Raw genomic sequence first — 15,695 nt, forward strand, 5'->3', positions numbered from 1 at the left:
TTTTCCAAGGATTCTTCATTTAAACGAGTTAATTGTCAATAGCGCGTTTTGCATATGACAGCTCGCTGCTCGTATTCGAAGGATCCAAACATATGTCGACATCCTCTTTTGAAATCCGCTAGTACTATTTCCAGAGATGCAAGAACTCGTAGAAACGAAAGGTGACTTTCTAAGAAAATCATTTTGAAGGAAATCAGGTCAAGTGACAAAAAAATTAATAATAACTTATCTAACATCAGTTTATTTACGTAATAGATAGATCATACAGATAGATTGTATAATAAAGAATGTAATAATATTTTTTAAACCATTACTTTTTTATATTAATTTTCACAAGATTATTATCACTGACAATGAGTTATGTCATACTTTCGTCAAGTCAAAAGGTCCAATTCGGAGTAAACAAAAATATCATTTCTAAGATATATGTGTGCGTAGATACGTACGTATAGTATTTCCGCTTTTGATAATATAACATTTTGCCCTTGAAAGTTCGGTTCCATGATGAAATCTATTTCCGTTGCAAAGCTGACTTGGATGAATCAGTCGGGCTGTAAAGAGTAGGTATAGATAAGTATATATAGTTTATAGCCTAAGGGTTAAAGAGCGATACTGCAAGATAAAGAGAAGAAGAAGAAGAAGAAGAAGAAGAAGAAGAAGAAGAAGAAGAAGAAGAAGAAGAAGAAGAAGTAGAAGAAGAAGAGAAGAAAGAGGAAAAAGAAGAGCGGTCATCTCTGAGCGATATGACGAGGGGTTGCTTTCGCTTTGAGGGTTGTTTGCGCGGGGTGCGGCGCATTGCTTTCGTCGGTCGTCCTCGGACGTCTTCGGGCGTCGCTCCGACATTACGACGCGTTGCAGCGAACAGTCGGTGGCCGAACGTCGCGACGCGCGTTTCACATGCGAACAACGACGACAAGGACAACGACAACGAAGAAAAGAAAGGACGATAAGAACATTTTCTTTCTTTTTCTTCTTAATTCGCCGACTCGACTTCATCTTATTTTTTCTTTTTTTTTTGGAAAATTTAGAGCACATCTTGCTTATTCCCTTTTGTGATAATTTTTCTATTTCTTGAAGAAAAGAAAATAAAAGAAATTAAAAAAAGAAGTGATAGAAGAAAGGAAAAAAAACATCGGAGTGGTCAACGATCATATTTCTTTGAAGTCCTATTGGAAGATGCAAGACGATCACCGTTATCGATCATTCGGACGATACTGATGGTCTGTATTTCATGTGTTTTTCTCTTCATTTTTTTCCTTTTTTGTATTTCTTTTTTATTTTTTATACTTTTGCTACGGAAGATGAAAAAAAAGAAAGGATCCGAGAGAGGACGACGCTAGGCAAAGAAAAAGAGCTCGACGCTAGGCAAGCGAGGATATGCTTCAAAACGAACTTATCCGAGGATCATCGATTGAGGTCTATGTGGATCGATGTTCGTCTGACACATAAACCCGAGGCAATACTCCTTTGAGAATTTCGTGGATTTTTCTCGCGATTATCGGTTTTTGTCACCGAGACGGTAGGCGGTGTCTGATAAATTATCTCTCTCACGATATTTCTAAAAGGTTGACGCTTAAACTATGAAATCTCATGGCTCGTTCGTTAAATTATTTTTTTATTTTTTAATGCAAAGTGATTGTCGACATCGTACAACATTCTCATTTCTCTCATTTCTACATAGATGTTTTTGGTGATGTAATCGTCCTTCCGTTCGTATATGCTTCAAAAACAGGTTGGCATAGCTTGTAATTCCGAATTTACGGGATTCGAAGAACAAAGCTATAGAAATGTGTAATTGAACGATCTTCCCGTGCGCTTCAGGGATCGTCATTAATTACTGCAGTACTACTACGACCAATAACGGAAGGATTCGTTTTCTCTCTTCGTCTCTCTCTCTCTCTCTCTCTCTCTCTCTCTCTCTCTCTCTCTCTCTATTTCACTCTCTTTCTTGCTCTCTCTTCCCCCAAAGGACCAGTGTTAAGAATGAAATTCATTTTCTGAATAGGCGTATTATAACCAATTTCATTAATTGAAATATTGAAAGTATTGAAACCTTATACATGTAATATTCCAGAAAAGTTGCCAAGAAAAGAATATCTTTCATAGGATTGTGAAATCGAAAAGAAAGCTTCCCTTCTTTTGTGTAACAAATGTTATATTATTTTTTATAGGGTAATAGACAAAAGTATTTTTCTAGTTTTCCATTTTGACCCTGTCAATAGATCGATTTTTTCGATAATTAGTTAATATTTCGATGGTGTGTAGATATATCGATTCGGCGTGCTTGCTAATTGTCATTTAGTATGACCGATTACCGGAAAATATACGAAAGGTAACAATTAGGATCGATAAAAAGACGTTCGATAAAATACAAATAGTTCAACATTTTATCTTCTTCATCATATAATTAGAATAAACGTTTTTTAATTCACGTTAGACTTTTATCGATTACTCGTAATGCGATTCAATTTTCTTTTTTCTTTTTAAATAAAATGTTTTAAAGAACATTAACGCAATATCACTAGATATTATATCTTATGATAGCAAAAGAAAACTTCACCATCAAGAAAATATACGAAATTTCCCGTCGGACCGAAGGACATGAAAAGAAGTAAAGATAAAATGTAAAAAATGGATTCTCCAATTCAAAAGAAGATTCTATATCACGAAGATGGTTTTCCAACAGAAATCATCTCTACTTGTTTCGAGAAAGAAAATTAAGAAGAAGAAAAAGACTTGTTTATCCGTCGCAGTGCTCGAATGTTTTCGATGTTATTTTTTCGCGTCGCCATTCTTGCTGGTTTTCCTGCTGCAGGATGATAAATTATCAACAAAATTTTTCACGCTATTTATCGGACAATCGTTTATTTCTCGTGCTTTTATTGAATGAAACTCGAATTTTACCGAAAGATATTTACGTGTGTCCATCTTGTGTACGTGTGTGCAAAATCTCATATCGTAGAAAAGAAAAATATAAAAATATGGGAAAGGAAAACGATGGTGACGTTGATTCGCGGAAAGAATATCTCATAAAGCTGAACCGACGTGCTTCATCTGCGGTTTATATATAGAAATTTTTGTTGAGTGTTAGTGTGCGTTTATGTACATAGGCATTATCGTATATCGGTAGTGACTTAGCAAACGCTCGAAGACGGCTTGAAAGCATTTTTAGTCTGCTCGGTAATAAATGGACTCGGCGAATCTTACCGATGACGGCTGGAGTACGCACCAATTACATATTCCTCTTAAGAGTGTATTTCAGGAAATTTCTTATTATCGGTTATAAATAATTTTACCAATTTTCGATCACGACGACTGCTTCGAACATATTCATATAATATTAATATACTCTTCTGAATCATATAATCTTTTTTTGTTTGATTAGTTTATTATCCATTTTGTGATATTTATAAAAAATATAATAGAGAAATTATATACACACACGTACACATACAAATAATCGTAGAATATCATATTAATTATTTTACATATTTGTCGTTAGTTAGATATTTGAAATATTTTATATACATTGTCAACGTGATCATGATTTAATTATATTTATTTCCAATTCTATCGTTGAAATTTGATTCTATCTACAATAATTTCTTTGGTCTCGGTCAAATCGAATTTTGGTCTTTTGTCGCTTAATAATACGAATACGATCTTTGTATTTCTTTTTCTTCTCGTAGAATTCAACAAAGGAAAGGAATCAATATACTCTTTTTTTAAAGACGTTTCCTATCAGAGATCCGATAATGAGGTTGGAGATATTCGTGATCTGGACTCGTGAGTTCGTTCTTTATGATTAAACGCATGCTATGATGTTCGGTTTCCCTTGTGAGGGTTCCTTTCATCCATCTCTCTTCACTTCTTACAAAAAAAGAATGTTAAAAGGGAGAGATCGTATGAATTATGTAAAAGTGATGTAGTGTGTACTTGTCATTTGTCTTCAGATAAAAAACATAAGAGAACGGAAATATCTCTTTCTACCCTCATTGCTATTACCAAAAAGCGTGAATCATAATCAAGACTGAACAAAGACTTTCAAGCTTTCTCTATTTTAGAGAAAAAAGAGAAAAAGCGATGTATTTGGTTTGTCAGTATTTTATAGTTCCCTATAAATCTTCTTCGTTTTCTTTTTCTTTTCGAAAGAGAGAATTCAAAGTATTTCCCGAACATATTTCGTTAATGTGCTTTCTAACGAAAGAATGGCCTCTGGAGGTAAACCTTCGGACAATGCTTTATAGTCGGCATCCAACTCGTTTTATCTCGTAATGATTTATAAGAGGATGATTTTTCGTATAACAAAAACGATGAATAGAGTGCTAGAAGACGGTAAGTCATTTGAGAAATTCATTTTAATTTTGTGATTCATTTGGTAAACCGCAGAATGAAACTATCATCAGGTAGTTTCTTTGTTTTTCACTTATTGTTGTAGGATTGAATTCGTGATTATATTTTAGTTCCGCTATTTTCTCAGTAATTGTTTCTATTTAACGTTTAGAGTATTTTTAATCTTTCTAAATATTGTACATTAGAAATTATTATATTATTTATAATTTGCAAACTGTCTCTCAAAATTACAATACATTTTATGATATTTCAGTTGATTGGAATTTTAATTATTCGTAATCATTTGAACTCTTTAACATTCTGTCATTGTTTTATTTCTTTTTGAATTTTTTTGTCAGATTAAGATGCGTCGTCCAAATTTTCTTCATTTCTTTTTGAATCTTCTCCAATAATCATCTTCTTCTCTTTTCGAGAAGATTTCAAATGGAGGTCTTCGACTTCTAAATCCATCCACCATTATCGATTATAGTTGCGTTAGTCTCGAAATTCGTCGATTTGTTATGGAACGTTTTTCTTCCACTCTAATCGGCTCTTGGTCGCTTCTTGTCGATAATCTGCGAAGAGTCGATTTTATTGGTACGATATCGATCGAATTCGAAGTCGAGACGCGCTAATGGAGTTTCTCAAGATTGCTCTCCATCGGGTTTCTTGTCTACTCTTTTCGATAAGCCAAGGATTCTTCAAATCTTTAAGAATTTTTTGCTTCTTCATCTAAATTTTATATGCCTTGTAAAGGAACCTTTGCTTTTTGGTAACATAAAAAAACAAAATATAAAGACGAAAATATCAATTCTTACGTTATATTTTTTTCACTTTTATATCATGCAACATATTCCTAGAAAATTTTTAAAACTTTGAAGAAATAGTAACGATATTTCAAAGACCCTACAACTCAATCTATTTCAAATTGTGTGTTATCCACGATTCGATCGGAATTTGATTTGGAAACACGAATTTCGAAACCGTGACAAACATCAAGGGAACGATATTCTGTTTGGATCGAAGTCGTGTACCAAACGAGGATTGTTTGCGGATCGTAGGAATGACGCGAGAGTTGTTCGTGTCCTTTGCAAACGAGAGAACGATCAGAGAGACAGAAGAGAAGAAAGAAAGAGTGCAATTCTCTGTGATTGCAAGCTTTAACGAATATAAAAGAATGCTCAATTAAATACAATGATTTGTAATACGATTAATACAACGATTAATTAAAATAACCGCAATTATTGAGAGTAGGAAAGAGTAAGAGAAATGAAGTGCATTAAATTGATCTTGTTCCTTTACGCTAATGAATATGAACTCAATTGAACATTCTATAATTAAAATAATTATAATATTTTGAAAATCGAATATCAACATGTATTTTACGTGCCTCTTTTTTGATTTGTTTTTTGGTTTCGTGTGTTTATCTCTTTGTTCTTTTTCAAAGAAAATACGAATGAACTTATTAAAGAGCCTAATATTCGAAATATGACAAAAAAGTCGTGCTAGTTTGTACGTATTGATACGTTACCTCTCTCGCACATTTTATCTGGTGCTTTCCTATTTTTCATCACTTCCTTCTTCGGTATTCTTTTTCAATGTGGACTATTATCGTGGATTTTCGATACCACAGTTGGAATGTGTCAGCGGAAAAAGCTCCCTGTCGAACAAAGGTATGCGTCTATCCTCCTATCTGGCATTACGCCAGCACTCCGTTTCAAGATTTCGTTTTGTCTTTTCTATGTCTATCTTTTCTTTCTTTTTCCTTTCCTTTTTCTCTTTCTTTTTTTTCTTCTATTGGTAAAACATTGAGCACTCTAAACGACAGATGAAAAAGAAGTGACTCAATTCGATGATTCCATCGTTTTTTAAGATTTTCGTCGATCTCTTTGGTTTTTTTAAATATTTCATAAATAAAATAAATTCGTTGATTAAGCGTTATAAGGAATGTGATATTCGTCACTTTTATCGAATTATCTTCTCTAAATGGATTTATCGTTATTCTTTCTCTTTCTTTTTTACTCTCAATTTAATTTTAGTGAACGTACGATCGATTATGTTCAATTTTTTTTCTTCGAACCTTCTTGGAAAGGAAGGCACGTCGTTCTTCGTTTCGCTTCATGGCTAGGAAACAAAGTTCATTTTCAATCTGGCTAACGTGAAACGATATAGATAGTATAAATAGGATGTAAGAATTTTAGTAAAGCACTTCTCGCGGATAAACTTCAACGATGTAATATTATCATCCATAACTCATTTCCTCGACTCAATTTCATTTTTACATACTTTCAAAAATTTCTTTTTCTGTTACGAAAAAATTGTTTCAAATTTATTAAAAACAAGTATAAAGAATCGTTGAATATTTTATTAATTCATCGTTTCGTTTCAAAGAAACAGATTGGTAAAATCCCATGGAGTACACTTGAAAATAATTATTTCAATGTGACCAACGTAATAAAATGAACATAGAAATCTTCACTTCGGAATAAGGATTTACATCGAATAACACTTCGAAATGAAAAGGGATAAGAACTTATTTTTTTATTTCTCTAAAGACCCATTTTCTTCTTTTTGCTTTTCTCGTATTCAAGACTACATCGTACTAGTTATACTTATTTTCATTGAAGTAGTAAAAACCCACGTTAAATTTCCATCTTAGATTAATAGTTTTGCAACAAGACTGCGAACGGATACCTATATTGTATCCTCTTAAAAGGGGGAAAAAAGAGAAAATAAAATATTCGATACTTGAGAGGAGCATCCACTTCAGCACTTTTATGAATTTGCTGTAACTGCTTACATTTTTTAAATCTGTTGTGAATGATTTGTATTGAGGTTAATTTTACAATTAAATAATTAATAATATCTCCGTTTTGTCGTGTTTTAATCATCCTTTTGCGATAGAAGTAAATGAAATGAAATCCTTCTCTTCCATGTTAACAGGAAGGATATCTTGTGCATAAATATTTATTTAGTAAAATAATGCATTCGTTTTAATTATTAAATATAATTAATATACATTCCGTTATAATTTCATTTGTGTAATTTTAAACCTTTCTCAGTAGTCACGAGATATGACTTTACATTTATTAAAACATAGAAAGATAACTTAGTATAACGAACAAAAAGCCGGGCTCAGATATTATTAGTTTGAAGAAACCACCGGGTGTCTCGATGCATATTAACAAGCTCTTGGCCAAGTTTTCTAAGCGAAGGACGCAATATATCATTGTATTTGTCGATTATCTCTTGCTTTGACGTGCGTGCATGCGTGTGTGTATGTGTGTGTGTACGTATACGAGGAAATAACAGTACGAATGTCGAAGCTCGAATCATTTATCAAGGGACGAATGTCGTCTGTTTATTAGCAGAGTTATGGAACACACTTTTCATTGACAACGTCATGACGCCATAAACTTGTCTGGTCATTCGTCACGTTTATGTCTTCTACGGCTTCGTGTGCGTGCATATTGCGTGCAAATGACGATCTTGTCGTCTTGACGATTCTAAGATTATACCCATTAGATTTCTCTCGGGACTTTCAATAGTACGGACAGTAGTACAAGCATATAATTGCGCCGGCAATAGATAGTCATTCCGTTAATCGTTTATTTTATTTTTATTTGTTTTGATTTCCTCTTTTTTTATTCGCACGAAACGAACTAGAAATCACATTCAAGCGTAGAATACACGATAGAAGCGTATTTTTGTAAAAGATATGTTATTTAAATATTTGAAAGGGAAGTAGCTTTAATTGGTCTACGAAGATAACTAAATTTGATAATAGGTGATAAATAGATGAATTTTCATTTTATTTTTATTTATCCTTGGGTACATAATATATTATTAAAAAGTTTCGCGCGATGTTATTGGTAGTTTGGATTTAACTTTCCGTAGAATGAAAGCCTTTTGGTGTAAGTTTCAATGGTATGAGCATATTATTTCACCGACCTGGTTCGTTCCACTCCTTTAATTTCATAGATCATTTCAAACCGATCAACAAATATTTTTCAACAGGATCGTTCTTCGTTTACTTTGTATTTTATACGAACGATGATAGCTTGAATGCCAAAAATTCAATTTCCGCCGCGTCTTCCAAAACTTATATTTTCACTGTCATTTAAGTCTCTCTTTTTACTTTTGAAAATATTTAAGAAAGGAACAAGGTCAGATTTAATACAGACCGATCGATAATTGTGCAAAATTTTAAGCTGAGAGTACATTAGGATCGATTGAATTTCGGTAAACGGATATTTTTCGACGATGAGAATAACGACGACGATGATGACAATGATGATACTGTTTATTAAATTATATTAATGGATATAAATTTATGTTGAGAGAGGAAGGGGGAGATAAATTGATCTCGAGATGTTTTTTTTTTATTTGTAACTAGTAGGAACGTGAACTTGTAGTTTATAATTTTATAAAATGTTTACGATATTAACCGTATAAATATGAATTTAGATTTTATTTATTTAGTACATTTTATTTAAGTACATGTAAATATAATAAAGAACGGTAAAAGGCGGTTACAAAGCGATGGATAGAAAACTTAAATTGAAAAATATAAGAAGATCAAGAAAAAGAAATAAAGGAAGAAAAGAAGAGAAAGAGAGGATAAAAGTGGACGATGGGAGAAACTAAGCGGAAAGAGGAAACGAGATACTCGATAGATCTCTATTTTTACAATGGAAAATCGATTTCTTAATGTCCGGTGCAATAAATGCGAAGAACTTTTCGAAAAGGAACTTGGAAATTGAAATTTGAAAATGCGCAGATTGAGTTGCGTCTATACTTAAATGAATGAAATAATAGATATATCATGAAGTGAATTAGATGTATCTATTATTTATAATTTTATAGTAAAAATATCGGTTTCGTGGTTGTTAACAAATTTTCAGGTATGGGGGATGAAATAAAAGGAAAAAAATTTTTAATTCGAAATTCGTGGTAGAAATATTGGAATTTTATTTCGTAGATGATAGAGGGGCGGCAGAATTATTTTTAGATCATATTTATAAATCATACCTACGAGTTTCGTCGGTGACGCATTCGATTCATACCCACACGAATGTCATATTATTTCTACCAACATCACTACGTCAGAAAAGTTTTCGATAGACCTTGTCCGTTTCGATAGTTTAGTCGTAAAAAGGTACTTATAAATAAAATGAAATTTTTTATCGAAAATTTTCGAAGTTTCTTTTATCTAAGGAATAATTTAATTTAATCTTTTGTTGAAATTATCAGATAATTAAATACCGTTAAATTTCTTTTGCAGTACGCTCATTTATGTACCTAAGAATAAATCGATGAACTCTCGTGCAAATCTGATTAGAACTATTATAACACAGATATTGCATGGGAAAATAGATCAACATAGAGAAATAGAGATGACGATATCAAAATGCAGAAGACGCTCTGCATTATCGATTCACGATCCTTTACTATGAACGTTCCCTCACGCTGCGGATTCCGTCAATTTCCACGGTGTCTCGATATGACGATCGATGAAACAGTTGTCCTGAATAGTTTCTATCAGAGTGGTCGGGGCACAATATGATACCCTACCAAGTACGCGGCATTCCTTGCATGATCATGATCATATGAAATGAATTTAATTATGAAAAATAATATTCATATAATACCAAATATTAATTAGAATATAATATTTTAATAAATCATTTATTTTGATTTCAAATTAATATTATTTCCTATTCGTCCATATAGATTTTTTCTCTATAATTATTACTTTTCCTCTATAATAATGTAATTTCTATATAAGTGCAATTAAGCATCAGGAAATACAAAGACACTGCAATTTCTATAAATCAAGAAAATTTCGTAATATGAAACAGAAATGGTATATGTCAGACACGCACGATACATATAATATACATATATACATATACATGGATAAGTGCATGCATAGGAACATATGTCGCTTCTATTATGTAAAGACTAAACTTCTGAGTAGATACAGATCATATTAATGTGAATTACATCGCTGAATGTAGTTCACAGAATTGTATGACAGTATTGCGCAACGAATATTTCTGGGTATTTACAATGAAATTAGATCGAAATTTCGAAATTTCACTCCTCGTAATTTCAAGATTTCCATCTAATATCACACATTTTCCTTCAATATCGTGCACGATTTACGTTGACAAAATTTCAGTTGGAATTCTTCGTCCGAAAATCTTTCATTGTCTTTTTTGATATATAACAGCAAATAGCGGACGAAGAAAATATATTGAATAAAAATCAAATATAAGATTATGCAAAGAATTTTCGATACGCGTATCTATTTCACTTTTCATCGAATATTTATTCTTCGAAAAGAGTTTTTTGTGAGCTTTTGCGTTATCTTATTTTCAATTCTCGATTTTCGAATTGTTTTTGGAGGGCAAGAAGATTAGAAATGATTATTTTGTCAATTTGACATCCATATGACATTGTCCCAAATAGAATCCACACTTTTATATCGAATTTTAAGAGAAGTTTCATGTTGCGATCTTCTTCGTAATTTAATAAACCGTCCGAGTACAAAAGTACTTCGTGTATAGACGACGCAAATCGCCTACGTACTTTTTTCCTCTCTCCTTGTTCGTAATTTTCCAATTTTGTTTCGGCTGGAAATTCGTTCAATTTAAATTCGAACGGGTCCTTGGAGGATCCTTTAAAAAGATAGGGAATGTTTTTGCGTCCGAATTTGAAAAGGGAACGTTTATTCGGTGAGATATTCCATCAGTCTGTATTAAAAACACACATACGTACACATATATAAAGAGAGAAAGGGACAATTTTTCTCTTTCGAAAATTCTATTACTTATTTTATTAATAAATACAACTTTTGTTATCGTTGACGTATTCCTTCTTCTCGCGATACTTCACGTTTCCTAGTTTACACTTCATTGCGGTTTTTCATACTAATCGTACTTGTTTGTCCGTGAAATGAATTTTACGAGGACACGAGGTTCGCACATCGAATTTTCCAGAAGGCTGAGCCACGCAAATCCCCGTAAATCAGGCTCTGTTTACATCAGTCGTTCGCTCGCCCTTAATCCTCATCCTCTTCGACCTTCTTTTTTTACCCTCATCTTCCTGTTGCCGGAAAGCGAGGACGAGAGAAAGAGAAGCCGTCAATGTCGACGAATGTTTACCGAACTTCTTCGAGACAATCTCTCTTCATTTCAGTATGTCATGAGGCCTTCATAGTATCTCTTGCATCCCTGTCCTTTTTGGAGTCGTAATTAAGTCAGCAAGGTATAACCATTTTCTATTCCTTTTTCTCATGATAATGGTAATGGCCGCGTGTGTCTGTGTTGTGTGTTTTGGCAAGCACGGAGTGTGTGTGTGTGTGTGTGTGTGTGTGTGAGAGAGAAAGAGAGAGAAAGAGAGAGAGAGAGAGAAAATATATTTCGAAGAAAGAAAATAACCTTCTTTTTACTCTGGACTTTTATCCTCTGCCTTTTCTTTCACCTAAGTAAAGAAACTTTTTCGCTGATTCTCTTAATGTTTTATTTTTTTAATTTTTCCTTTTTATTTTTCTCAGTATAAATATGCTACCTCCATTTCTGGCTCCTTAAATTAAGTTTCCGTCTCGTTTACGTATTTGCACGCTTACTTATATATTTAGTGATCGTGTCCTCGTATTTTAGAACGAACGGTATACTCAATCTCTCTCTCTCTCTCTCTCTCTCTCTCTCTCTCTCTCTCTCTCTCTCTCTCTCTTTCTATGTCTTTTTTTTATCGTATAAATTCCTTGCGACGCGGTTTAAAACGGCACAAACTCTACATTTGGTTTACGACGCACGCGATATTTCTAACACATATCCAAAACGCGATTCGAAGTCCATAAACCTGTTGAGTTGAACATAAATCGAAAATTTATTAACACGTTCCATATGAAAAGTTTTTCTATATCCGAGATACGTCTTTTGAAATTGATTTTGTGGAGGGTTCCGTAATATTTTTATTTTTTGTTTTATGACTGCTCTTTATTAAATCGTAATTAGGATAAGTAGATAACGTAATTTTTCATAAAATGTAACATTTACGGGTTGAGTGATATAACATTTGCGAATTGAAAAATATAACATTAGCGAATTTATTGCAAATTCCTTAATATAATGATGAAAAACAATAAATATAATGATGAAAAAACATAATTGAGAAACTTAACTTTGAAGTATTAGGATTTGTCTCAAAGTAGATGTTTTAATTTCACTCTATCTACATTTTTTCATTTTTCATTAGTTTTCATTATCTCTTTCACTATATTTTCGCTTAAAAGAAAATTTTTATTTTAACCGAATTATAATCTAAATAAATGTTTTCAAATCAAATTTTATTTCAAAATATATTTGAAAAATCTTATGTAATATCATCGACGAATTAAACAGAATTTCGAATCTCATCAATTTCGAAAAAATATTAATTAAAATATTCTAATTATACTTTATACATAACTACCTGATTATCCAGAATCAAATTAATTTATGAACAAATTTTCATGAACCAACTTCATTTACTTTCTATCTGTCGATATTTATAAAAGTTGAGTGTCGTTAGAGACATGGTTATCATGTAACTCGTTAAAAATATTTCACAAAAAATATGAATGTGTTCTCGTAAATTGTAAAAAGGAGGCATTATAAAAAATCTCTTTTAGGTGATACATGTTCTCTGAAAAGAACGTAATTCCAAGAGCTCAAAGAGTGTCAAGAGTATTTTTTCGTTACGGAGCATAACAAAAGAATTACGCGATAGAATGATTTCTTTGTTGACTTTTTTTTTTTAATTTTTATTTTTTTAATATTTGAATAACAATGGATACATATGTATTTCATAACGGATCGTAACATGCGGTAAGCTCTTTTCTCATTTTCGCAGTTTCTAGATCGTCCCTAATATCTAATATTTTTAATTGATCTACCGGACGAATATATATATATATATATATATATATATATATATATATATACACATACACACACAGACTAATGTAATATTGATTTCGAATCAATTATCGATGTAATATCGCAATATGATATTGCAACTTTTCTATTGAATATCTTACATTCTTTTAATAATTTACATAATGTCTTTATGATAACTTAACCTAATTTAATAATACCGTAGTGTTTATTATTTTTTTATATTATTATCAGTTGTCATAGAAGGAATATCTTGAAGAAAGTAAAATTTATCTTCAAATGTTGAAAATTAGTCATCTATAAACTTCACGATGCTTCTTACAAATTCATTGTGAAACTTTCTGAAATACAGAGATTGCTTGCTACTACTTGCTGTATGATTTAAAAGAGTTCTGCAAAAGGATGCAAATTTTTGAATTTTTTGTCATGAAGGAAGTTAGATGTTCGATCATAAATACTACTTTTAATATATACTTCTTTCTTTGTATTTTTATTTTTGTCTTAAATACGTATAAAAAATCATTGATATGTACAGTATTCTTTAATAATAAAATAATGTTGATATTAGTTTTATTATTAATACAATTGTAAATAGAGGTAATTAAAATACCGTTTAGATCATTTGCATGATTATTGAAATTGATCGGCATGTAACTTAAGCGAACATCAAGGAATTTCAAATATTTTCTGAGTTTGTCACATCGTAACATAAAGGTTTCTTCATCGATAAAAATTCTTGACATTTTTTACAAGCATCTTTCTACAGACTTGTCGAGAACGTTATAAAATAATCGAATTAGAGCGAATAAGTACAAAAAAAATAGCAATATCGGTAAAAGGTAGGAAAAAGATAAATGGGAGCAACCACTAGTGCGGAAACGTATCAAGAAGGAACATTAGGAGATAATTCAATGAAAAATTGTTCACGGAAAGTAAAATAAATGACGAAATTTTTTATTTCTTTTATCGGTTCAGATAATTTCAATTACATCGATGTTATAATATGCAAATATTTTCTTATGTAATTAAAAATTAAAAACATCGCGAGAATGAAAATACTGACATTGTTAACACCAAAATTAATGGAATTTTTCGAGAATTGATTGATTGAATACACAAATATCTATCGATAGAAAATTAAGTATTTGTACTGCTATTGAGTTCATGTAATGCTTCGTCAAATAGTTGTATGTACATATTCATTGAATGAAAATGCGAAAGTAAGATAGATAGAGAAAAGAGAGAGAGGCTAATATGGTCGAATGATTATGCAATAGTGATAATTGTGATAAATGAATTATATTTTACCAGAATATTCGCGGATGATTATGCTTAAGTTTATATATTTTATCTCATGTTGAAAAACTCTGAAAAACTATCTCTGAAAAAGAAAAAAGAAAAATAATAAAAGGATATATATATATATATATATATATATATATATATATATATAGACAATAAATGAAATTGAAGTAATACGTTTAGGTGAAACGAAAAACAAATTATTGGACGAATAAAATATTGAAATAACAATATTTTCGGATATCGTTTGCACGATATTTGTAAAATATTAAATATTCTGGTATTGATGGATCTATAGATAGGAAAAAAAGTTTGGTAATATGGTAAAAGTTATAATAAATAAAACAATTTATATATATATATATATATATATATATATATATATATACAGATTGAAAAACAAATATGATATTTACTTTAAATACGAACGCTCTCGGAAAATGCAATAAAAGATAACATTCAAATAATAATATCCTTTTGAATAAATAAATATATTTATTCATTTATTTATTAATATACTGCGTTTATTTTAATATAAAACATATTTATTACATTTAATATACGAATGATGTTCGTTTACAGAAGTCAAGCATGTATAACAAAATGAATATTTTTCTATTATTAAAACGTTATTTCTCATCGTATAAATATCATTATAGATGGAGTCCTATTGTGATAAACAAGGTATATAATGGAACATACCTCGAAAAAAAATTTATCTAGGAACGATAATGAGGTATGTCCTTATTTGCTGCATTTGTAGATGCAGGGATGAGCTAAAAAGGATAGATATTATGCGAATAGAGAGAAAGGAAAATAGTAAAAGAGGGTGAAACTTCCGAAACGATTGCAATTCGTTTTCTTCTCTTTTTCCAAACTTCTGTCTCGTACTTGTATTACTGCAAGTGAATAAGAGTGAGATAGTGAAAGGCAGAAAGAGGGATAGGAGGCATATGGAACTTTGCCGCAATTTGTCAGAGTTTCAATGAAGTTTCAATCAGTTGAAGGTAATTTTAGTGTGCCATTGAATGCTGGATAACGAGAGGGAGAGAGACAGAGAAAGAGAGAAAGGGAAAGAGAGGGGGAAGAACAGACAGGTATAGAGAGAAAGAGAGG

At 31.4% G+C, this 15,695-nt stretch overlaps 1 protein-coding gene across 5 annotated transcripts in view; it reads left to right on the plus strand.

Moving 5' to 3' along the window:
- LOC122631385 overlaps positions 1–15,695 on the plus strand; it is a 92,356-nt gene that overhangs the window by 4,978 nt on the left and 71,683 nt on the right. Inside the window, exon 1 of one of the 5 annotated variants that reach the window (XM_043817031.1) lies at positions 703–1,220. The exons of the other annotated variants lie outside the window; for them this stretch is intronic. Coding sequence (XP_043672966.1) covers positions 1,218–1,220 — 3 coding nt within the window. The 5' untranslated portion in view covers positions 703–1,217. Of the gene's footprint in view, positions 1–702; positions 1,221–15,695 lie in introns of those variants that run through there. 5 annotated transcript variants of the gene reach the window in all.

This window comes from Vespula pensylvanica, chromosome 8, assembly GCF_014466175.1.
Source record: "Vespula pensylvanica isolate Volc-1 chromosome 8, ASM1446617v1, whole genome shotgun sequence".
Taxonomy (NCBI): domain Eukaryota; kingdom Metazoa; phylum Arthropoda; class Insecta; order Hymenoptera; family Vespidae; genus Vespula; species Vespula pensylvanica.